The sequence below is a fragment of the Procambarus clarkii genome, chromosome 83, assembly GCF_040958095.1.
Source record: "Procambarus clarkii isolate CNS0578487 chromosome 83, FALCON_Pclarkii_2.0, whole genome shotgun sequence".
Classification (NCBI taxonomy): Eukaryota; Metazoa; Arthropoda; class Malacostraca; order Decapoda; family Cambaridae; genus Procambarus; species Procambarus clarkii.
The window spans coordinates 17,300,036-17,324,402 of NC_091232.1; the positions used below are offsets into that span (position 1 = coordinate 17,300,036).

General features: G+C 47.4%; 1 protein-coding gene across 1 annotated transcript in view; it reads left to right on the top strand.

Moving 5' to 3' along the window:
• The window catches only part of LOC138358465 (uncharacterized), a 137,724-nt gene extending 115,120 nt beyond the window's left edge, over positions 1 to 22,604 (top strand). Inside the window, exons 11-13 of the mRNA XM_069316456.1 lie at positions 679 to 859; positions 13,465 to 13,680; positions 22,510 to 22,604. Of these exons, the coding sequence (XP_069172557.1) occupies positions 679 to 859; positions 13,465 to 13,680; positions 22,510 to 22,604 (492 nt within the window). The remainder of the gene's footprint in view (positions 1 to 678; positions 860 to 13,464; positions 13,681 to 22,509) is intronic.
• The last annotated feature ends 1,763 nt before the right edge of the window (positions 22,605 to 24,367 follow it).

Consider the following 24,367-nt stretch of genomic DNA (forward strand, 5'->3'; position numbering starts at 1 on the left):
GGTGCTGGTTCTTGTGTAGGTTGTGGTGCAGGTTGTGGTGCAGGTTGTGGTGCTGGTTGTGGTTCTGTTTGTGGTGCAGGTTGTGGTGCAGGTTGTGGTGCAGGTTGTGGTGCTGGTTGTGGTTCTGGTTGTGGTGCAGGTTGATGTGCTGGTTTTGGTGCAGGTTGAGGGGATGGTTGTGGTGCAGGTTGTGGTGCAGGTTGATGTGCTGGTTTTGGTGCAGGTTGAGGGGATGGTTGTGGTGCAGGTTGTGGTGCAGGTTGTGGTCCTGGTTGTGGTGCAGGTTGTTGTGCAGGTCGTTGTGCAGGTTGTGGTGCAGGTTGTGGTGCAGGTTGTGGTGCTAATTGTGGTGCTGGTTGTGGTGCTGGTTGTTGTGCTAGTTGTGGTGCAGGTTGTTGTGCAGGTTGTGGTGCTTGTTGTGGTGCTGGTTGTTGTGCTAGTTGTGGTGCTGTTGTGGTTCAGGTTGTTGTGCTGATTGTGGTGCTGGTTGTGGTGCTGGTTGTGGTGCAGGTTGTGGTGCAGGTTGTGGTGCTGATTGTGGTGCTGGTTGTGGTGCAGGTTGTGGTGCAGGTTGTTGTGCAGGTTGTGGCTCAGGTTGTGGTGCAGGTTGTGGTGCTGGTGGTTATGCAGGTTGTGGTGCAGATTGTTGTGCAGGTTGTTGTGCAGGTTGTTGTGCAGGTTGTGGCTCAGGTTGTGGTGCAGGTTGTGGTTCAGGTTGTGTTGCAGGTTGTGGTGCACGCTGTCGTGCAGGTTGTGGCGCAGGTTGTGGTGCAGGTTGTAGTCGAGGTTGTGGTTCAGGTAGTGGCGCAGGTTGTGGTCGAGGTTGTCTTGCAGGATGTGGTCGAGGTTGAGGGTGAAGGTTGTAGCCGAGGTTGTGGTGCAGGTTGTGGTCGAGGTTGTGGTCGAGGTTGTGGTGCAGGTTGTAGCCGAGGTTGTGGTGCAGGTTGTAGCCGAGGTTGTGGTGCAGGTTGTGGTGGAGGTTGTGGTGCAGGTTGTGGTCCAAGTTGTGGTGCAGGTTGTGGTGCAGGTTGTGGTGCTGGTTGTGGTGCTGGTTGTAGTGCAGGTTGTGGTGCAGGTTGTAGTGCAGGTTGTGTTGCAGTTTGTGGATTAGGTTGTTGTGCAGGTTATAGTGCAGGTTGTGGTGTTGGTTGTGGTGCTGGTTGTGGTGCAGGTTGTGGTGCAGGGTGTGGTGCAGGTTGTGGTGCTGGTTGTGGTTCTGGTTGTGGTGCAGGTTGTGGTGCAGGTTGTTGTGCAGGTTGTGGTGCAGGTTGTGACGCAGGTTGTGGTGCTGGTTGTGGTGCAGGTTGTGGTGTAGGTTGTGGTTAAGGTTGTTGTGCACGTTGTGGTGCAGGTTGAGGGGCTGGTTGTGGTGTAGGTTGTGGTGCAGGTTGTGATGTAGGTTGTGGTGCTGGTTGAGGTGCAGGTTGTTGTGCAAGTTGTGGTGCTGGTTGTGGTGTTGGTTGTGGTGCTAGTTGTGGTGCAGGTTGTGGTGCAGGTTGTGGTGCGGATTGTGGTGCTAGTTGTGGTGCAGGTTGTTGTGCAGGTTGTTGTGCAGGTTGTGGTGCTGGTTGTGGAGCTGGTTGTTGTGCTAGTTGTGGTGCAGGTTGTGGTGCAGGTTGTGGTGCTGATTGTGGTGCTGGTTGTGGTTCAGGTTGTGGTGCAGGTTGTTGTGCAGGTTGTGGTGCTGGTTGTGGTTCTGGTTGTTGTGCTGGTTGTGGTGCAGATTGTGGTGCAGGTTGTGGTGCTGATTGTGGTGCTGGTTGTGGTGCAGGTTGTTGTGTAGGTTGTGGTGCAGGTTATAGTGCAGGTTGTGGTGCTGGTTGTGGGGCAAGTTGTGGTCGAGGTTGTGGTGCAGGTTGTGGTGCAGGTTATGGTGCAGGTTGTGGTGCAGGTTGTGGTGCTGGTTGTAGTTCTGGTTGTGGTGCAGGTTGTGGCTCGGGTTGTGGTGCAGGTTGTGGAGCAGGTGGTGGTGCAGGCTGTGGTGCAGGTTGTGGTGCTGGTTGTGGTGCAGGTTGTGGTGCAGGTTGTGGTGCAGGTTGTTGTGCAGGTTGTAGTGTAGGTTGTGGTGTTGGTTGTGGTGCTGGTTGTGGTGCAGGTTGTGGTGCAGGTTGTGGTGCAGGTTGTGGTGCTGGTTGTGGTTCTGGTTGTGGTGCAGTGCTGGTTGTGGTTCTGGTTGTGGTGCAGGTTGTGGTGCAGGTTGTGGTGCAGGTTGTGATGCAGGTTGTGGTGCTGGTTGTGATGCAGGTTGTGGTGCAGGTTGTGGTGAAGGTTGTTGTGCAGGTTGATGTGCTCGTTGTGGTGCAGGTTGTGGTGCTGGTTGTGGTTCTGGTTGTGGTGCAGGTTGTGGTGCAGGTTGTGGTGCAGGTTGTGGTGCTGGTTGTGGTGCTGGTTGTAGAGCAGGTTGTTGTGCAGGTTGTAGTGCTGGTTGTGGTGCTGGTTGTGGTGCTGGTTGTGGTGATTGTTGTGGTGCAGGTTGTGGTGCAGGTTGTGGTGCTGATTGTGGTGCTGGTTGTGGTGCTGGTTGTTGTGCTAGTTGTGGTGCAGGTTGTTGTATAGGTTGTGGTACTTGTTGTGGTGCTGGTTGTTGTGCTAGTTGTGGTGCAGGTTGTGGTGCAGGTTGTGGTGCTGATTGTGGTGCTGGTTGTGGTGCTGGTTGTGGTGCAGTTTGTGGTGCAGGTTATGGTGCTGATTGTGGTGCTGGTTGTGGTGCTGGTTGTGGTGCAGGTTGTTGTGCAGGTTGTGGCTCAGGTTGTGGTGCAGGTTGTGGTGCTGGTGGTGATGCAGGTTGTGTTGCAGGTTGTGGTGCAGGTTGTTGTGTAGGTTGTTGTGCAGGTTGTGGTGAAGGTTGTTGTGCAGGTTGTGGTGAAAGTTGTGGCGCTGGTTGTGGCGCAGGTTGTGGTGCAGGTTGGGGTCGAGGTTGTGGTGCAGGTTGTGGCGCAGGTTGTGATCGAGGTTGTGGTGCAGGTTGTGGTCGAGGTTGTAGTGCAGGTTGTGGCCGAGGTTGTGGCCGAGGTTGTGGTGCAGGTTGTGGTCGAGATTGTGGTGCAGGTTGTGGTCGAAGTTGTGGTGCAGGTTGTGGTGCAGGTTGTGGTGCTGGTTGTGGTGCTGGTTGTGGTGCAGGTTGTGGTGCAGGTTGTACTGCAGGTTTTGGTGCAGGTTGTTGTGCAGGTTGTAGTGCAGGTTGTGGTGTTGGTTGTGGTGCTGGTTGTGGTGGAGGTTGTGGTGCAGTTTGTGGTGCTGGTTGTGGTGCAGGTTGTGGTGAAGGTTGTGGTGCTAGTTGTAGTGCAGGTTGTGGTGCAGGTTGTGGTGCTGATTGTGGTGCTGGTTGTGGTGCAGGTTTTTGTGAAGGTTGTTGAGCAGGTTGTGGTGCTGGTTGTGGTGCTGGTTGTTGTGTTAGTTGTCGTGAAGGTTGTGGTGCAGGTTGTGGTGCTGATTGTGGTGCTGGTTGTGGTGCAGGTTGTGGTGCAAGTTGTTGTGCAGGTTGTGGTGCTGGTTGTGGTGCTGGTTGTGGTGTTGGTTGTGGTGCAGGTTGTGGTGCAGGTTGTGGTGCTGATTGTGGTGCTGGTTGTGGTGCAGGTTGTGGTGCAGGTTGTGGTGCAGGTTATGGTGCAGGTTGTGGTGCTGGTTGTGGTGCAGGTTGTGGTGCAGGTTGTGGTGCAGGTTATGGTGCAGGTTGTGGTGCTGGTTGTGGTGCAGGTTGTGGTCGAGGTTGTGGTGCAGGTTGTGGTGCAGGTTATGGTGCAGGTTGTGGTGCAGGTTGTGGGGCTGGTTGTGGCTCTGGTTGTGGTGCAGGTTGTGGTGCAGGCTGTGGTGCAGGTTGTAGTGCAGGTTGTGGTGTTGGTTGTAGTGCTGGTTGTTGTGCAGGTTGTGGTGCAGGTTGTGGTGCAGGTTGTGGTGCTGGTTGTGGTTCTGGTTGTGGTGCAGGTTGTGGTGCAGGTTGTGGTGCAGGTTGTGGTGCTGGTTGTGGTTCTGGTTGTGGTGCAGGTTGTCGTGCAGGTTGTGGTGCAGGTTGCGATGCAGGTTGTGGTGCTGGTTGTGGTGCTAGTTGTGGTGCTGATTGTGGTGCTGCTTGTGGTGCAGGTTGTGGTGCAAGTTGTTGTGCAGGTTGTGGCTCAGGTTGTGGTGCAGGTTTTGGTGAAGGTTGTGGTGAAGGTTGTTGTGCTGGTTGTGGTGCAGGTTGAGGGGATGGTTGTGGTGCAGGTTGTGGTGCAGGTTGTGGTGCTGGTTGTGGTGCAGGTTGTTGTGCAGGTTGTGGTGCTGGTTGTGGTGCTGGTTGTGGTGCTAGTTGTGGTGCAGGTTGTGGTGCAGGTTGTGGTGCTGATTGTGGTGCTGGTTGTGGTGCTGGTTGTTGTGCTAGTTGTGGTGCAGGTTGTTGTGCAGGTTGGTGTGCTGATTGTGGTGCTGGTTGTGGTGCTGGTTGTGGTGCAGGTTGTGGTGCAGGTTGTGGTGCAGGTTGTGGTGCTGAATGTGGTGCTGGATGTGGTGCAGGTTGTGGTGCAGGTTGTTGTGCAGGTTGTGGCTCAGGTTGTGGTGCAGGTTGTGGTGCTGGTGGTGATGCAGGTTGTGGTGCAGGTTGTTGTGCAGGTTGTTGTGCAGATTGTTGTGCAGGTTGTGGTGCTGGTTGTGGTGCAGGTTGTGGCTCAGGTTGTGGTGCAGGTTGTGCTTCAGGTTGTGTTGCAGGTTATGGTGCAGGTTGTGGTGCAGGCTGTGGTGCAGGTTGTGGCGCAGGTTGTGGTGCAGGTTGTGGTCGAGGTTGTGGTGCAGGTTGTGGCGCAGGTTGTGATCGAGGTTGTGGTGCAGGTTGTAGCCGAGGTTGTGGTGCAGGTTGTGGTCGAGGTTGTGGTCGAGGTTGTGGTGCAGGTTGTAGCCGAGGTTGTGGTCGAGGTTGTGGTGCAGGTTGTGGCGCAGGTTGTGATCGAGGTTGTGGTGCAGGTTGTAGCCGAGGTTGTGGTGCAGGTTGTGGTCGAGGTTGTGGTCGAGGTTGTGGTGCAGGTTGTAGCCGAGGTTGTGGTGCAGGTTGTGGTCGAGATTGTGGTGCAGGTTGTGGTCGAAGTTGTGGTGCATGTTGTGGTGCAGGTTGTGGTGCTGGTTGTGGTGCTGGTTGTAGTGCTGGTTGTAGTGCAGGTTGTGGTGCAGTTTGTGGTGCGGTTGTTGTGCAGGTTGCAGTGCAGGTTATGGTGTTGGTTGTGGTGCTGGTTGTGGTGCAGGTTGTTGTGCAGGTTGTTGTGCAGGTTGTGGTGCTGGTTGTGGAGCTGGTTGTTGGGCTAGTTGTGGTGCAGGTTGTGGTGCTGATTGTGGTGCTGGTTGTGGTTCAGGTTGTGGTGCAGGTTGTTGTGCAGGTTGTGGTGCAGGTTGTGGTGCTGGTGGTGATGCAGGTTGTGTTGCAGGTTGTGGTGCAGGTTGTTGTGTAGGTTGTTGTGCAGGTTGTGGCTCAGGCTGTGGTGCAGGTTGTGGCTAAGGTTGTGGTGCAGGTTGTGGTGCAGGTTTTGGCTCAGGTTGTGGTGCAGGTTGTGGTGCTGGTGGTGATGCAGGTTGTGTTGCAGGTTGTGGTGCAGGTTGTTGTGTAGGTTGTTGTGCAGGTTGTGTCTCAGGTTGTGGTGCAGGTTGTGGTGCAGGCTGTGGTGCAGGTTGTGGTGCAGGTTGTGGTGCAGGTTTTGGCTCAGGTTGTGGTGCAGGTTGTGGGGCTGGTTGTGATGCAGGTTGTGGTGCAGGTTGTGGTGAAGGTTGTTGTGCAGGTTGTGGTCAAAGTTGTGGCGCTGGTTGTGGCGCAGGTTGTGGTGCAGGTTGGGGTCGAGGTTGTGGTGCAGGTTGTGGCGCAGGTTGTGATCGAGGTTGTGGTGCAGGTTGTGGTCGAGGTTGTAGTGCAGGTTGTGGCTGAGGTTGTGGCCGAGGTTGTGGTGCAGGTTGTGGTCGAGATTGTGGTGCAGGTTGTGGTCGAAGTTGTGGTGCAGGTTGTGGTGCAGGTTGTGGTGCTGGTTGTGGTGCTGGTTGTGGTGCAGGTTGTGGTGCAGGTTTTGGTGCTGGATGTTGTGCAGGTTGTAGTGCAGGTTGTGGTGTTGGTTGTGGTGCTGGTTGTGGTGGAGGTTGTGGTGCAGTTTGTGGTGCTGGTTGTGGTGCAGGTTGTGGTGCAGGTTGTGGTGCTGGTTGTAGTGCTAGTTGTGGTGCAGGTTGTGGTGCAGGTTGTGGTGCTGATTGTGGTGCTGGTTGTGGTGCAGGTTTTTGTGAAGGTTGTTGAGCAGGTTGTGGTGCTGGTTGTGGTGCTGGTTGTTGTGTTAGTTGTCGTGAAGGTTGTGGTGCAGGTTGTGGTGCTGATTGTGGTGCTGGTTGTGGTGCAGGTTGTGGTGCAAGTTGTTGTGCAGGTTGTGGTGCTGGTTGTGGTGCTGGTTGTGGTGTTGGTTGTGGTGCAGGTTGTGGTGCAGGTTGTGGTGCTGATTGTGGTGCTGGTTGTGGTGCAGGTTGTGGTGCAGGTTGTGGTGCAGGTTATGGTGCAGGTTGTGGTGCTGGTTGTGGTGCAGGTTGTGGTCGAGGTTGTGGTGCAGGTTGTGGTGCAGGTTATGGTGCAGGTTGTGGTGCAGGTTGTGGGGCTGGTTGTGGCTCTGGTTGTGGTGCAGGTTGTGGTGCTGGCTGTGGTGCAGGTTGTGGTGCTGGTTGTGGTGAAGGTTGTGGTGCTGGTTGTGGTACTGGCTGTGGTGCAGGTTGTGGTGCAGGTTGTGGTGCAGGTTGTGGTGCTGGTTGTGGTGCAGGTTGTGGTGCAGGTTGTGCCGCAGGTTTTGGTGCAGGTTGTTGTGCAGGTTGTAGTGCAGGTTGTGGTGTTGGTTGTAGTGCTGGTTGTTGTGCAGGTTGTGGTGCAGGTTGTGGTGCAGGTTGTGGTGCAGGTTGTGGTGCTGGTTGTGGTGCAGGTTGTGGTGCAGGTTATGGTGCAGGTTGTGGTGCTGGTTGTGGTGCTGGTTGTGGTGCAGGTTGTCGTGCAGGTTGTGGTGCAGGTTGCGATGCAGGTTGTGGTGCTGGTTGTGGTGCTGATTGTGGTGCTGATTGTGGTGCTGCTTGTGGTGCAGGTTGTGGTGCAAGTTGTTGTGCAGGTTGTGGCTCAGGTTGTGGTGCAGGTTTTGGTGAAGGTTGTGGTGAAGGTTGTTGTGCTGGTTGTGGTGCAGGTTGAGGGGATGGTTGTGGTGCAGGTTGTGGTGCAGGTTGTGGTGCAGGTTGTGGTGCTGGTTGTGGTGCAGGTTGTTGTGCAGGTTGTGGTGCTGGTTGTGGTGCTGGTTGTGGTGCTAGTTGTGGTGCAGGTTGTGGTGCAGGTTGTGGTGCTGATTGTGGTGCTGGTTGTGGTGCTGGTTGTTGTGCTAGTTGTGGTGCAGGTTGTTGTGCAGGTTGGTGTGCTGATTGTGGTGCTGGTTGTGGTGCTGGTTGTAGTGCAGGTTGTGGTGCAGGTTGTGGTGCTGATTGTGGTGCTGGATGTGGTGCAGGTTGTGGTGCAGGTTGTTGTGCAGGTTGTGGCTCAGGTAGTGGTGGTGGTTGTGGTGCTGGTGGTGATGCAGGTTGTGGTGCAGGTTGTTGTGCAGATTGTTGTGCAAGTTGTGGCTCAGGTTGTGGTGCAGGTTGTGGTGCAGGTTGTGGCTCAGGTTGTGGTGCAGGTTGTGGTGCTGGTTGTTGTGCAGGTTGTGGTGCAGGTTGTGGTGCTGGTTGTGGTGCTGGTTGTGGTGCTGGTTTTGGTGCAGGTTGTGGTGCTGGTTGTTGTGCAGGTTGTGGTGCTGGTTGTGGTGCTGGTTGTGGTGCTGGTTGTGGTGCTGGTTGTGGTGCTGGTTGTGGTGCAGGTTGTGGTGCAGGTTGTGGCTCAGGTTGTGGTGCAGGTTGTGCTTCAGGTTGTGTTGCAGGTTGTGGTGCAGGTTGTGGTGCAGGTTGTGGCTCAGGTTGTGGTGTAGGTTGTGCTTCAGGTTGTGTTGCAGGTTGTGGTGCTGGTTGTGGTGCAGATTGTGGCTCAGGTTGTGGTGCAGGTTGTGCTTCAGGTTGTGGTGCAGGTTGTGGTGCTGGTGGTGATGCAGGTTGTGGTGCAGGTTGTTGTGCAGGTTGTTGTGCAGGTTGTTGTGCAGGTTGTGGTGCTGGTTGTGGTGCAGGTTGTGGCTCAGGTTGTGCTTCAGGTTGTGTTGCAGGTTGTGGTGCAGGCTGTGGTGCAGGTTGTGGCGCAGGTTGTGGTGCAGGTTGTGGTCGAGGTTGTGGTGCAGGTTGTGGCGCAGGTTGTGGTCGAGGTTGTGGTGCAGGTTGTAGCCGAGGTTGTGGTGCAGGTTGTGGTCGAGATTGTGGTGCAGGTTGTGGTCGAAGTTGTGGTGCATGTTGTGGTGCAGGTTGTGGTGCTGGTTGTGGTGCTGGTTGTAGTGCAGGTTGTGGTGCAGGTTGTGGTGCAGTTTGTGGTGCGGTTGTTGTGCAGGTTGCAGTGCAGGTTGTGGTGTTGGTTGTGGTGCTGGTTGTGGTGCAGGTTGTTGTGCAGGTAGTGGTGCTGGTTGTGGAGCTGGTTGTTGGGCTAGTTGTGGTGCAGGTTGTGGTGCTGATTGTGGTGCTGGTTGTGGTTCAGGTTGTGGTGCAGGTTGTTGTGCAGGTTGTGGTGCTGGTTGTGGTTCTGGTTGTGGTGCTGGTTGTGGTGCAGATTGTGGTGCAGGTTGTGGTGCTGATTGTGGTGCTGGTTGTGGTGCAGGTTGTTGTGTAGGTTGTGGTGCAGGTTATGGTGCAGGTTGTGGTGGTGGTTGTGGTGCAGGTTCTGGTCGAGGTTGTTGTGCAGGTTGTGGTGCAGGTTATGGTGCAGGTTGTGGTGCAGGTTGTGGTGCTGGTTGTGGTTCTGGTTGTGGTGCAGGTTGTGGCTCAGGTTGTGGTGCAGGTTGTGGTGCAGGTGGTGGTGCAGGCTGTGGTGCAGGTTGTGGTGCTGGTTGTGGTGAAGGTTGTGGTGCTGGTTGTGGTACTGGTTGTGGTGCAGGTTATGGTGCAGGTTTTGGCTCAGGTTGTGGTGCAGGTTGTGGTGCTGGTTGTGATGCAGGTTGTGGTGCAGGTTGTGTTGCAGGTTGTGGGGCTGGTTGTGGCGCTAGGTTTGGCGCAGGTTGTGGTGCAGGTTGTGGTCGAGGTTGTGGTGCCGGTTGTGGTCGAGGTTTTGGTGCAGGTTGTGGTCGAGGTTGAGCTGCTGGTTGTGGCTGAGGTGGTGGTGCAGGTTGTGGTCGAGGTTGTAGTGCAGGTTGTGGTCGAAGTTGTGATGCAGGTTGTGGTGCATTTTGTTGTGCAGGTTGTAGTGCAGGTTGTGGTGTTGGTTGTGGTGCTGGTTGTGGTGCAGGTTGTGGTTCAGGTTGTGGTGCAGGTTGTGGTGCTGGTTGTGGTTCTGGTTGTGGTGCAGTGCTGGTTGTGGTTCTGGTTGTGGTGCAGGTTGTGGTGCAGGTTGTGGTGCAGGTTGTGATGCAGGTTGTTGGATATTTCCAACACCGAATACAGCATTGTTGTATTCTCATTACTTATTACTAACCATACTTAATATTGTAGTAAGTAAAATTAACAACTCGTAGAATTCTCATGTACTAATAATTCATTTGTGCATTAGGCTAGAATTCTCACGTCACCTGACGCCAGTATTGTGTCAGATTTCTTTACAGTAAAACACATTATATTCAATTTGTGTGAGAATTAAATACGATTCTCCATAATTAAAGCATTCTGTATGACAACTGATTGCAGACGAATTGTTCTCTAACTAAAAGCCGAATAGAGCGCTAGAATCATAGCGTCTACCTCGCGATAGAGTTAACGTCATCAATGAATGCCATGGGGAGACATTAATTCCTCTCCCTTTTATATTTACTATTCTTAAATAGTTAAATAATAATATTTCGTTCCTCTAAATAATAAACCCGTCCAGTCTTTAGAGTTTCAAGCGCGAATGCGAGAAATATTAATGTTCGTGACAATAATTTGTGTTATGAACGTCGACTAGGCGTGGGTTGGAGGGACGCCATCCCCTTCAGTACGCGGACACGTGCAGAGCCGAAAGGAAGCAGAACTGTGCTTACCGTACTCATAAACGACGCCATTGCCCAGCAAATCGGGCAGGTGTTATTCATCCTCAGATGAAAGCCGCCACTGTGAGGCGTGAACGACCTTGCAGATAATATCTTCAACTAGTGCTGGTGTTAAATGAGGGACCCCTAGACTTGGTTCCTGACGACACGTGATCAGCCAGCTTGAAACGCATCAATCCAGGATAGGTTCACCGGAGCCTGGTGAACACCTAATAACAGGTGATTAGAATTCCATCTGTAGATATTAATAATCTTGAATATGAATTGAATAATTAAATCAATTGCTACTGGTAGTTATTTATCTTGCAGCTCGAGAGACGAATTCCTCATGCTGTCTTCTCCATGTTAACCGTACCATTCGTCAGTGTACCAGACTTGGAGATTAAGAGGACTTCCATGGTTATCTAAAGGAATCTACTACAAGCTAAGGCTTATTTCTTTTTATCCATTTCCTTGCAATTTGATGTATTCAGAATGTTTGATATTAATGTGTGATTTACTGTAACTCATTACTATGCTCACATTCATGTTCTTCTTTATGTGAATGATATTATATTCAGCATTATTTAAAGGATTAGATTATTATTAATTGAATTAGTGAACGAACCACACTGATTCCTGGACGTACTTACCTCCAGTAATAACCCCCCAATGTAGGTGTTTGAGGTTTGTTTCTTTAATAATACAGCCCATTAATTATTCTTATGATCATACTTTCTAGTTATATCCATAGTCACTGGTTTTCTCTAGAATTTTATCTAATGATCTGAAATTCTCAGTTTCCCTCTTTACTTCAAAAGCGGGTGGTCCTTCGTAATTTAATTTACTACTTTAATTATTAATTAATCAGAATCAAGCCCAAATATCCCACATTATGGTCCTGATTGAACCGGATAGGCATTAAATTTATAATTAAATTATTAACCATTAATAACTAATCCTTGTGTGATAGAAGCTAGACTAACTATTTAATTAATTGTGTCAACTAACAGTAACACACCAGTTAGCCTAGATCACACTAACAGCTACCTTATACATAGCTTTAGTGGGTCATAGCCAATTACCCACAACATTTAGACCTACACTTCATGCTGAAGTAGAATCTTTAGGTCACCAAGAGCAACAGCTCATAACCTTATATTAATCACTAACACCAATTAAGTGTTAACCATTTAGGCTATACCAATGTTTCAATATATGGCTGTCAGCAGACTGTCCATTATAGCCTGAATCCATGTTATAATTACTGATTCACTCAAGTCAGTGGATCATTAACATTTAGGGATCCAGTATACTAATATAAATTACTGATCTCATACTAGTTAATCATTACTAACCCTGATAATATTTATTCCACAATTAGGAGTACATTCAGGAGTTAGATAATATTTACGGCAGTAGAATACTTGCCAAACACAATTAATTCCTTTGTGTTCATTTAATTTCTTATACACATAATTACACAAGTGTATATTATATAAAATACAAAAAACCCAAAAACACAGCACAATTATTTGCACATTACTGCACCATAATATAATCTTTGCCAACCTTAGGTAGGTAGCAATTTAGGCTGTGATTGTGTTGAATTTGGCACAAGCACAGACTAAATATAGTTGTAGTTTCTCAAGTAGAAATTCTCACGACTAGGCTTGAGCTAGTTAGTGACACATATTATTCTTTTGTGCTGACCCTATCAAGGGTGGGATTAACCATTTATTGTGTAATTATTTTATTGCATATTTCTATGTATGTCTTTGAGTGTTACTGTAAGTCCACTGCCCATCCGAGGCTGATTTAGAAGAGCTAAGCTGAGGAACACCTGTAGTGAGACCAAGGTACCACTCAAATCTTAGTTGCTTATTATTAAGTAGGTAGCTAACCTCTAAATGAGGTAAATTACAACCAGCCTCAAGAATATTAGGCTGTGAATACTTATACCTGCTCTGCATCAAGGAGCAGACAACATAGCTATACCACTAGCTATATAAGCCCTATCAGGCTGTCAATAATTATACCTGCTCTGCATCAAGGAGCAGACTATAGCTATACCACTAGCTACATAAACCCTATCAGGCTGTCAATAATTATACCTGCTCTGCATCAAGGAGCAGACTATAGCTATACCACTAGCTACATAAGCCCTATCAGGCTCAATTTACCACAAGAATGAATCCTTTAGAAAGGAATGCAAGATTCTTGACAGCTCTTCAAGGTCCTTTAGGAAAACTGCTTATGAAATGTCATTTCTGTGTCGAAACTGACCCAGGTGACGTCTATAGACTAGCAAGTTCCATAAGGATCGCCACCCAAAAATATGATTATATCAAGACTGTAATCGAGTCCCACAGGAATTTACTCCAGGCCGGTCATACTGTCTCAGACCACTTACGTCTAACAGAATCTGATCTCGATAACTATGAACATTCCGTTCAAACCAGTTTAGACCGATATAAGGAGGTGCTTGCGAGACAAGATATTTCCGAGTGGGTGGATCAGATCATTAATAGACCTGTATCCAAGTTAACACTCAGTTCAGATGAAATACCTGAACTAATTCAAGAAGAGGAGAATCCTCTAGTCAATACTGATCACTATACAGGATCAACAACTGAAGATCAACCTTCATTTTCTAACCTCTCATCTAATACAGCTTCATGTGATGATTTGTTTACAGAGTCTGATCAAATTTCAGACCACTCCTCTCAATGTTCCCTGGATTCTATAAGTTCAATACATAATGCTACTGAATTAACTAGCTTATCACCATAACCCAGAGAAACAAATGAAGCTGCAGATGAAACAAGTGAAGCTACAATGATCAGTGAATCTGAACCAGAAAATGATAAAGCTAATGCTGCAGCAGCAGCCGAAGCTGTAATCAAAGCTGAGGCTAAACAAGAAGCCTTAAGCGACACAAGTAATGGTCACAATTGCTCCCAACAGCCTTCTAAAGTAAGTGCTAACAATGAGAAGACTATTATAAACCTTGTGCACCAATTATTAAATTTATCTTCACCAGAGCAATCAGTTGACTCTTTACAAGACTTTAGTTTTCAGCTTGAGTCACTGATAAATTCTTTCAGTAAAGAGGTGGATCACCCAACCACTGAGTGGATAACTAAAATTATCATCCAGAGAAAATTGTCTGGTGACACACTTAATAAACTATATGTATGCCAGAATGGTAATACCCTGTCAATGCAGGATATATTTACAGGTTTGCGTAATATGAGCAATCATACAGCAGACCAAGCAATTAATGCTAAATCTGAATGCACCAAAACTGTACCTACATCAGTTTCCTTGCCTGAAACTCCTAAAGTGACACTGTCACTAGGTAACCAAGGTGCTAATACTCAATGTAACAACAATCAGTCAAATACTGATTCATCAGTGAGGCCTAAGAGTCCCACAGGTGCTCCTAAGAGACCTAATAGTCCAAAGAGCACTGCTAACAATCCATGTAACCAGAATCAGTCGAACACTGATTCATCCGTGAGGCCTAAGAGTCCCACAGGTGCTCCTAAGAGACCTAATAGTCCAAAGAGCACTGCTAATTATTCCACCGGTGCTCCTAAGAGACCTAATAGTCCAAAGAGCACTCCCAAGAACCTGTTAATGGTTCCCCAGAGTACACCAAGTACTCACAAGAGAATAAATAACAAACAAATGCAAACAGCAAAACCATCACAACCTGCAAATACTGTCTTACCTAAATCGGTAACCCCTAAACGATCTGTAGGATGGGGAATGTGCTTGTTTTGCAATCAAAAACATTCTCTGTACAAATGTACTAATTATCCTAATAGAGACCCAAGAGTCAGACGACTCAAACAGTTACACAAATGTACTAGGTGTCTCAAACCACATAATGTTAACAGCTGTGACACCCCACTGAACACCTGCAATAGGTGTAGAAGGGGCAAGCATCATGCTGCACTGTGCAAATTAGTTAGGACTAATTATGTCAATCCTAGAATAGGACGTAGAGAATCTACACCAGTACAGTGCTGCAAGGTGCGAGATGTGTACAGCGTAACTACACAAGCATCTCAAGTAGATGCCGCTTTGCCTACTGCCCAACTTCAAGTGAAGAACAGAGGAGCCAAGATACCAATACGTGGACTAGTTGATCAAGGTTCCCAGAGAACTTTCATTACTCAAAGGGCAGCAGAGGCACTTAATTTACAACCAATAGGACAGGTAAAATTAAACTTGTCAGGGTTCATGATAAATCGAGGAACCCATGAATACTCAGTAGTTCAACCACTTGTACGACTAGGTAGTCAAGCCAAGGCTGTCCAAGCCATTGTTGTAGATCAAATACCTTTAGACTTACATATTAAGGGTCTGGGGTACACAGCCCACTTCCTGCAGGAACGTGAAATTAATTTGGCTGACAACAAGTTAACGTCTGACCGCCTTAACAATGTAGATGTACTAGTAGGAGCCGACTACTATTACCAGTTCATAACTGGACATGTTAAACGATTGGGAATGAATATGCTCCAATCTGCAGGAGGCTACTTACTTACTGGTAAAGTTCTGAATGTGAACAAGCCTAAACCTGCCAACAATAATAAATTAGTCAGCAGTAAGTCAATTCTCCAACAGCAAGCTAAAAGGAGAAACACAGCTGAGTAATAAACTCAGATTGAATGTAGTGCAATTGATACTCGCCGAGATGTTTCATAGCTCTCAGTGAAAACCAATGGTCCGTACTCAAACAAGTACAAGTCACAGCGACCAAGCCATTGAATTCACTGCAGACCTAGAATTATTCTCGACAAGTAGTAATTGACCACACTCAGTCTTCCTAGTTAAATTGTAATGTTAGGCTAGAGAATCTAGTACTCCCTAGGAATTGATAATGTTAGGCTAGAGAATCTAGCACTTAATGCCACTGGCATTTCCTGAATTTAGTGATAAAATTCACTAGGACCACTGGTCCACTATACTTGCGTTTAAAGGTTTGCCAAGAAAACCCTCTTAATACCATGTTTTCTGCACTAAGAGTTAGTGATAAATACTTGCATTAATTGTTTGAGTTGTTTTTTCTCTCGTTTCTGCTTATTTAGTGTAAGAACGCAACACGAACAAACTTGCAAACTTACTAATATGTAAGTGAATTTACAGAGAACTAATATGTTTAATACATTATCGTTAAACATTAGCATTGTTAATTAACATGCTTTATGAGCTTAATATAGCTCACCTTAGAATTAACGTAATAATATGAGTGCTTGTTCACCATGTGTACGAGCTTAATATTGCTCACCATGACAATTGAATGACAAAACTCCACCTCGTTAATTCGAGTTCACTGAACTCACCCTGTTAACTGTTAACGAGCTCACTGCAACTCACCCTGTCAGCACTGCTGACGAGCTCACTGCAGCTCACCCTGTCAACACTGTTGACGAGTTCACTGCAACTCACCCTGTTAGCACTGCTAACGAGCTCAATGTAGCTCACCATGTTCACGAGTTTAATATAACTCGACCTGTTAATGAGCTCAATACTGCTCACAATGTTAATTCGAGTACATTTTTGCTCACAATTAGCTTAGTCCCTTACTTAGGTAGGTTAGAAATTCAAACCATTTATTTAGGTAGGCTTAGGGACTTTAGTAGTGTCAACTGAGTACTAGCCTAATCTGTACTCACCATTAATTACAGTTGACTATACTTATAGAGACTGATTTAATAAACTCAAATTCATGTAAAGGTGATTTCGTATTAACAAGTTTACAGTGTCAAGCCTATGAGCTGCCTTTTAATTAGCTCATAAGTCAGAATGACTAGGCTACTAATCTCACTGTCGACTCAGAATTTTCCTTGATTTTAATGAATAAACTTTCAGTTCTCTACTTTTCTATTATTTTAGCTAGTTAGCAAATTAGTTGTACCATCAGTCAGCATGACTACTGCACGGCAGTGCACATTTAATTCAATTTCCTCATTTGAATTTGAGGTGATCGTGATGCTGCGTGATGTTATTGTCTAGTAACTCAATAGTTACAAGTCACAGCGACCCTAGACAGTGACCTTACTGTAGTGTCATGGTCTCCTTGATCTTGAATGACTAATAATACTTTACTGTATAATTATACAATAGTGTTATCAGTTCTTAGGAACTTATTCTGAGTTTACCTACGATTCAGCAGCTACGTAATACACCATTACATGTCACTGCGACCCTAGTTGTTGAGTTTATTGTGAGCTTTAGAGGGTTCCTGATTACCGATAACTTAATCATTTAATGATGACCAGACCACACACTAGAAATTGAAGAGACGACGACGTTTCGGTCCGTCCTGGACCATTCTCAAGTCGATTGTGATGAGGACAGGTAGGGACAGGAATTAAATAGGCAAGAGAGAGCTGAGGAGGAAAGTCAGGTGTAGGGGATAGTAGTAATGAGAACTGCAGCAGGCCTATTGGCCCATACGAGGCAGCTCCTATTATAACCACCGAAGGAGATGGTAATAGGAAAAAGAAGAGGATAGTAAGGGAGCGTAGAAGACAATGAACAGAAAAAGGGAGAAGAGAGAAAGAAAGGGAAAGAGAAAGAAAGAAATGGAAGGGGGAAAGCTTATGTTAAGTCACGTTTGTTAGAAAGATTAGAGCATTTGAGTATATACTGTGAAAGGGAAGAGTCCACAGCAACAAAGCCAGGACTCAAGTTCATGTTGGGTACATTGTTAATAAGAGCCGATTCTACAAGACGGCGTCTGTGTAGAGTAGAGGCAGGAAAGATTATTTTGGAGGAAGACCAATCAATGGGATGATTAGAATCCCTCACATGGCAGAAGAGAGCATTGTTAGTGTCTGCAGACATAACACTTCTCTTGTGTTCTTTAAGTCTGTCATTCAGTGTACGGCCAGTTTCGCCAAAGTATTGGAGAGGACAAGATGAACAGGAAATAGAGTAGACACCAGCAGTATTAGAAGCAGGAGGAGCAGTGTGAACTAGATTGCTACGAAGTGTGTTAGTTTGTCGAAAGGCGGGTTTAATGTCAAGAGGACGAAAGGTATTGGTAAAAGTTTTGAGTTCAGATATGAAGGGAAGGCATAGTACAGTGCTACTAGTGTTGGAAGCAGGTTTAGGATGAAAGAAATTTCGTTTAGCTTGAGAGTGGGCACAGTTGATGAAATGCAAAGGATAACCAAGGCGAGAGAATGATTTGTAGATAAAGGCAATTTCAGAATCAAGAAACTGAGGGTCGCTGATGCGTAGAGCGCGGAGGAAGAGAGAGACGAGGACACTTTTCTTAACAGAAGGAGGATGGTAGGAAAAGAAGTGAATGTACATGCCACTATGCATGGGTTTACGGTAGACAGAGAAAGAGAACCCAGACACAGAGCTGTGAACATGAACATCAAGAAAAGGAAGGAGGGAATTAGATTCCCACTCAACTTTGAAATGGATAGAAGGAGCCAGATTGTTAAGAGAGGCGAGGAAAGGCTGAAAAAGATTAAGGTCATGAGGCCATAAAGCAAAAATGTCATCAACATAGCGAAGCCAGAGAGAGGGACGAGTATCAATAGAAGGAAGAAGAACAGTTTCGAAGTATTCCATGTAGAAATTAGCAAGAACAGGGGAGAGAGGGGAACCCATAGCGACACCGAAAGTTTGAGTGTAATATTTACCGTTGAAAGAGAAAGAGTTAGATTTAACACAGAGTCTAATGAGATCGAGGAAAACGTCAGTGGGAAGTGGGAGAGGAAGGAGACCCTCTGACGCCTTCTGTCTGAGGAAAGAGAGAACGTCATCGAGCGGAACATTAGGGAACAGAGAGTCGACATCAAGACTAAGCATTTTACAAGAGGGTTGCAGGCGCAGTCTTTCTATGAAGTCCTGAGAGTGACGAAGGTGGGCAGAGGAAAAAGTGCCAAGGTAAGGTGTCAGGGTTTTAGCGAGCCAGGAGGCAAGAGGATAGCTGATAGAGCCCCGTGAAGAAATGATAGGACGAAGAGGAACACCAGGTTTATGAGTCTTAGGAAGACCATATAAATAAGGAAGAGAAGGGCAGATGACTCGGAAACGTTTAATGAGATCAAAGTCAGGAGGGCAAAGACTAGAGAGCTGTCTTAGTTTGCGGTTAAACATTAATCATTTAATGTTTCAATATTTCATGCATGTTTCCACTAAGGGAAACTACAAGCCTATTACAACTCTGATCAAGAGTAATTTCTTTCACATCCCACTGAGAAAACCGTGATGACGCTACGATGTGATATCACGTAACGAAACATTACACGTCACTATGACCCAGGATATCGCATCACCGTAGATTCTGTTAGTTTAAATTGGGAGAGTTGAATTCTATAAATATTGTGTAGGCTACAAACAACATGTTTCAGTTGACATGTAAATAGCAAGACTCAAATTCTTTTAAGTCCTTGATAAATCCGGGACGTTCGTTATGTGTGTACTAACACACTAACATACTAATGTATTAATCTTAATATCACTTCGGGATAGGTCAGTACAACACAGTACACTGCGACCCTAGAATCCGCCCCCCGGAGTTATGTTGGATATTTCTAACACCGAATACAGCATTGTTGTATTCTCATTACTTATTACTAACCATACTAAATATTGTAGTAAGTAAAATTAACAACTCGTAGAATTCTCATGTACTAATAATTCATCTGTGCATTAGGCTAGAATTCTCACGTCACCTGACGCCAGTATTGCGTCAGATTTCTTTACAGTAAAACACATTATATTCAATTTGTGTGAGAATTAAATACGATTCTCCATAATTAAAGCATTCTGTATGACAACTGATTGCAGACGAATTGTTCTCTAACTAAAAGCCGAATAGAGCGTTAGAATCATAGCGTCTACCTCGCGATAGAGTTAACGTCATCAATGAATGCCATGGGGAGACATTAATTCCTCTCCCTTCTATATTTACTATTCTTAAATAGTTAAATAATAATATTTCGTTCCTCTAAATAATAAACCCGTCCAGTCTTTAGAGTTTCAAGCGCGAATGCGAGAAATATTAATGTTCGTGACAAAAATTTGTGTTATGAATGTTGACTCGGCATGGGTTGGAGGGACGCCATCCCCTTCAGTACGCGGACACGTGCAGAGCCGAAAGGAAGCAGAACTGTGCTTACCGTACTCATAAACGACGCCATTGCCCAGCAAATCGGGCAGGTGTTATTCATCCTCAGATGAAAGCCGCCACTGTGAGGCGTGAACGACCTTGCAGATAATATCTTCAACTAGTGCTGGTGTTAAATGAGGGACCCCTAGACTTGGTTCCTGACGACACGTGATCAGCCAGCTTGAAACGCATCAATCCAGGATAGGTTCACCGGAGCCTGGGATGCGAAATTACGGCAATCTTAATACTTATACAGTGCCCACAGCTAAGTACCCTTTATTTGATGCATCATTTACAGGTCTAATAATAGCGGGGTGATTGTTCGTCACGCAGCGGGATAACACCTAATAACAGGTGATTAGAATTCCATCTGTAGATATTAATAATCTTGAATATGAATTGAATAGTTAAATCAATTGCTACTGGTAGTTATTTATCTTGCAGCTCGAGAGACGAATTCCTCATGCTGTCTTCTCCATGTTAACCGTACCATTCGTCAGTGTTCCAGACTTGGAGATTAAGAGGACGTCCATGGTTATCTAAAGGAATCTACTACAAGCTAAGGCTTATTTCTTTTTATCCATTTCCTTGCAATTTGATGTATTCAGAATGTTTGATATTAATGTGTGATTTACTGTAACTCATTACTATGCTCACATTCATGTTCTTCTTTATGTGAATGATATTATATTCAGCATTATTTAAAGGATTAGATTATTATTAATTGAATTAGTGAACGAACCACACTGATTCCTGGACGTACTTACCTCCAGTAATAACCCCCCAATGTAGGTGTTTGAGGTTTGTTTCTTTAATAATACAGCCCATTAATTATTCTTATGATCATACTTTCTAGTTATATCCATAGTCACTGGTTTCTCTAGAATTTTATCTAATGATCTGAAATTCTCAGTTTCCCTCTTTACTTCAAAAGCGGGTGGTCCTTCGTAATTTAATTTACTACTTTAATTATTAATTAATCAGAATCAAGCCCAAATATCCCACACAGGTTGTGGTGCAGGTTGTGGTGAAGGTTGTTGTGCAGGTTGTGGTGCTGGTTGTGGTGCAGGGTGTGGTGCAGGTTGTTGTGCAGGTTGTGGTGCAGGTTGTGGTGCAGGTTGTGGTGCAGGTTGTGGTGCTGGTTGTGGTGCTGGTTGTGGAGCAAGTTGTTGTGCAGGTTGTGGTGCAGGTTGTGGTGCTGGTTGTGGTGATTGTTGTGGTGCAGGTTGTGGTGCAGGTTATGGTGCAGGTTATGGTGCAGGTTGTGGTGCTGATTGTGGTGCTGGTTGTGGTGCAGGTTGTTGTGAAGGTTGTTGTGCAGGTTGTGGTGCTGGTTGTTGTGCTAGTTGTGGTGCAGGTTGTGGTGCTGATTGTGGTGCTGGTTGTGGTGCAGGTTGTGGTGCAGGTTGTGGTGCTGATTGTGGTGCTGGTTGTGGTGCAGGTTGTGGTGCAGGTTGTGGTGCAGGTTATGGTGCAGGTTGTGGTGCTGGTTGTGGTGCAGGTTGTGGTCGAGGTTGTGGTGCAGGTTGTAGTGCAGGTTATATTGCAGGTTGTTGTGCAGGTTGTGGTGCTGGTTGTGGTGCTGGATGTGGTGCTGGTTGTGGTGCAGGTTGTGGTGCAGGTTGTGGTGCAGGTTGTGGTGCTGATTGTGGTGCTGGTTGTGGTGCAGGTTGTGGTGCAGGTTGTGGTGCAGGTTGTGGTGCTGATTGTGGTGATGGTTGTGGTGCAGGTTGTGGTGCAGGTTGTGGTGCAGGTTGTGGTGCAGGTTGTGGTGCTGATTGTGGTGCTGGTTGTGGTGCTGGTTGTGGTGCAGGTTGCGGTCGAGGCTGTGGTGCAGGTTGTGGTGCAGGTTGCGGTCGAGGTTGTGGTGCTGGTTGTGGTGCAGGTTGTGGAGCAGGTTGTGGTCGAGGTTGTGGTGCAGGTTGTTGTGAAGGTTGTTGTGCAGGTTGTGGTGCAGGTTGTGGTGCTGATTGTGGTTTTGGTTGTGGTGCAGGTTGTGGTGCAGGTTATGGTTCAGGTTGTGGTGCTGGTTGTGGTGCAGGTTGTGGTCGAGGTTGTGGTGCAGGTTGTGGAGCAGGTTGTGGTGCTGATTGTGGTTTTGGTTGTGGTGCAGGTTGTGGTGCAGGTTGTGGTGCAGGTTATGGTTCAGGTTGTGGTGCTGGTTGTGGTGCAGGTTGTGGTCGAGGTTGTGGTGCAGGTTGTGGTGCAGGTTGTGGTGCAGGTTGTGGTGCAGGTTGTGGTGCTGGTTGTGGTGCAGGTTGTGGGCAGGTTGTGGTGCTGGTTGTGGTGCAGGTTGTGGTCGATGTTGTGGTGCAGGTTGTGGTGCAGGTTATGGTTCAGGTTGTGGTGCTGGTTGTGGTGCTGCTTGTGGTGCAGGTTGTGTAGAGGTGGTCCTGGGGGTGATGTTGTGCTGTGTTTCACCTAGAGTGCACTTCCTGGTGAAGTAGATGTACTGGTGACTCTTGAAGCATTGGTTCTGCTCCAAGTGTCTTTCCGTCTCTTCGAGGTCGGCTGAGTCGCGATACAAAAGCACCGGAATCCGTTGATTGTAACTGTGTAACTCTCCATAGCAGCAGTGGTGTTTCTCCCCTTTAAGGTCAGAAGTTGGTTGTTTGCGCGGATGATGAGTTTAGCTGCAACAACAGTCAGGGAAGAGTTCTGGGTGTTGATACTGGCGATGATTTCGTCGGCTTCGTGATCGGTTCTTCATGAGCTGATTCATCTAGTAAATAAAGGCGTGCGTGCCAGATAGCGCCGTGGTGGAGTGAGTGTGAAGTTGGCAGCCAGCAGTGTGGTCTTGGGGGTTGGCAGCCAGCAGTGTGGTCTGGGGTGGTGTGGAGAACAGTTGGCAGCCAGCAGTGTGGTCTGGGGTGGTGTGGAGAACAGTTGGCAGCCAGCAGTGTGGTCTGGGGTGGTGTGGAGAACAGTTGGCAGCCAGCAGTGTGGTCTGGGGTGGTGTGGAGAACAGTTGGCAGCCAGCAGTGTGGTCTGGGGTGGTGTGGAGAACAGTTGGCAGCCAGCAGTGTGGTCTGGGGTGGTGTGGAGAACAGTTGGCAGCCAGCAGTGTGGTCTGGAGAACAGTTGGCAGCCAGCAGTGTGGTCTGGGGTGGTGTGGAGAACAGTTGGCAGCCAGCAGTGTGGTCTGGGGTGGAGTGGAGAACAGTTTATTAAGGTCCTCGTTGATGGAGAAGAGAAGAATAACAGTTTCAGTCTTCTTAGATGTCGGCTGGGGAAACTTTGGTCGTGCCAGAGAGTTTCTCAAATATTTCAGCCTTGGTGAGTATGGAAAGTTCTCCCGGAGCTGAGTGTTGACTTTGTGCATCATTGTGACAGTAGCCCTCTACCATAGATGGGCTGATCCCTCGGGTAACTCAGCTGCTACCTCGGGTAACTCAGCTGCTACCTCGGGTAACTCAGCCATTACCTAGGGTAACTCAGCCGCTACCTCGGGTAACTCAGCTGCTACCTCGGGTAACTCAGCCGCTACCTTGGGTAACTCAGCCGCTACCTCGGGTAACTCAGCTGCTACCTCCGGTAACTCAGCCACTACCTAGGGTAACTCAGCCGCTACCTCGGGTAACTCAGCCGCTACCTCGGGTAACTCAGCTGCTACCTCGGGTAACTCAGCTGCTACCTCGGGTAACTCAGCCGCTACCTTGGGTAACTCAGCCGCTACCTCGGGTAACTCAACTGCTACCTCGGGTAACTCAACTGCTACCTCGGGTAACTCAGCTGCTACCTCGGGTAACTCAGTCGCTACCTCGCGTAACTCAGCCGTTACCTCGGGTAACTCAGCCGCTACCTTGGGTAAATCAGCTGCTACCTCGGGTAACTCAGCCGCTACCTTGGGTAACTCAGCCGCTACCTCGGGTAACTCAGCCGCTACCTCAATAGGTTAAGTAATAATTGTAATTAAGAAGCAATAAGATGCTTATCTTAACATACTAAGAAGGTAAGGCAAAGTCGGTGTTTTCTATGAAGCTTTTCAAGGTAAACTAAAATATTTACAATAAATTAGTATGTCACATATGCACTTATTTAATAAGTCAATATTGACTATAAGAAAGTGCGAAAACGGGTTGCAATTTTGGCAATAGTACGTGTGACGGACGTCGGCGCCATCTATGATCCAGGTTACGAGTTAAACAGTTGACCCTTCCATTAATATCAGTGTCCCATCTTCTAGCCTGTTGTTCTGGGAGGTGACGAGGCACCAGTGACTGGGGGACCCCTGGTTCAACCTTGACGCCCAGCGGACGTCTGAACACCACCTCCGCCTGGGAGCTGCCTGTTCACGTCTTGTTTTCGCGTTTTGGCTTTGCTACTGCCGTTTGGCATCCATTTTCAATGGTCCGACTGTACGACGCCTGGCGCACATATCGCCTTGGGTCACGGGATTGTTGATAGATTTTTTTTCTGGCGTGTTCTGGCTGGTTTTCCCGGCGGGGTGACGGTGTTCGGGGGCCGGCTTGGCCGAGAGGTGCCGGGAGTTGGTGGGTCTTGGTCGGCTCCTGGTGTGCCCTCAGCAACCCGTTCTCGCAAATTTAATAAGTCAATATTGACTTATTAAATATGTGCATAGGTGACATACTTAACATAATAGATACCCTTAAAAAGATTCATAGAAAACACCAACCTTACCTAACCTTGTTAGTATCTTAAGATAAGCATCTTATTGCTTCGTAATTACAATTATTACCTAACCTATAATAGGTATAGGTTAAGTAATAATTGTAATTACGAAGCAATAAGATGCTTATCTTAAGATACTAACAAGGTTAGGTAAGGTTGGTGTTTTCTATGAATCTTTTTAAGGGTATCTATTATGTTTAGTATATCACCTATGCACGTAGTTAATAAGTCAATATTGACTTTACGAATTTGCGAGAACGGGTTGGCCCTCAGTCGTGGTGGGCGGCCGGCTTCTGCTCTGCTGGAGGACAATGGATGACTTTTTTCGTTTTAGTTGGGGCAGAGTTTTGGTTTTGCTACCTGGTGTTCTCTGTACTCCTCTAGTTGTGCTTGTGGGGGTTGAGCTCTGGCTCTTTGGTCCCGCCTCTCAACTGTCAATCAACAGGTGTACAGGTTCCTGAGCCTATTGGGCTCTATCATATCTACACTTGAAACTGTGCATGGAGTCAGCCTCCACCACATCACTTCCTAATGCATTCCATTTGTCAATCACTCTGAC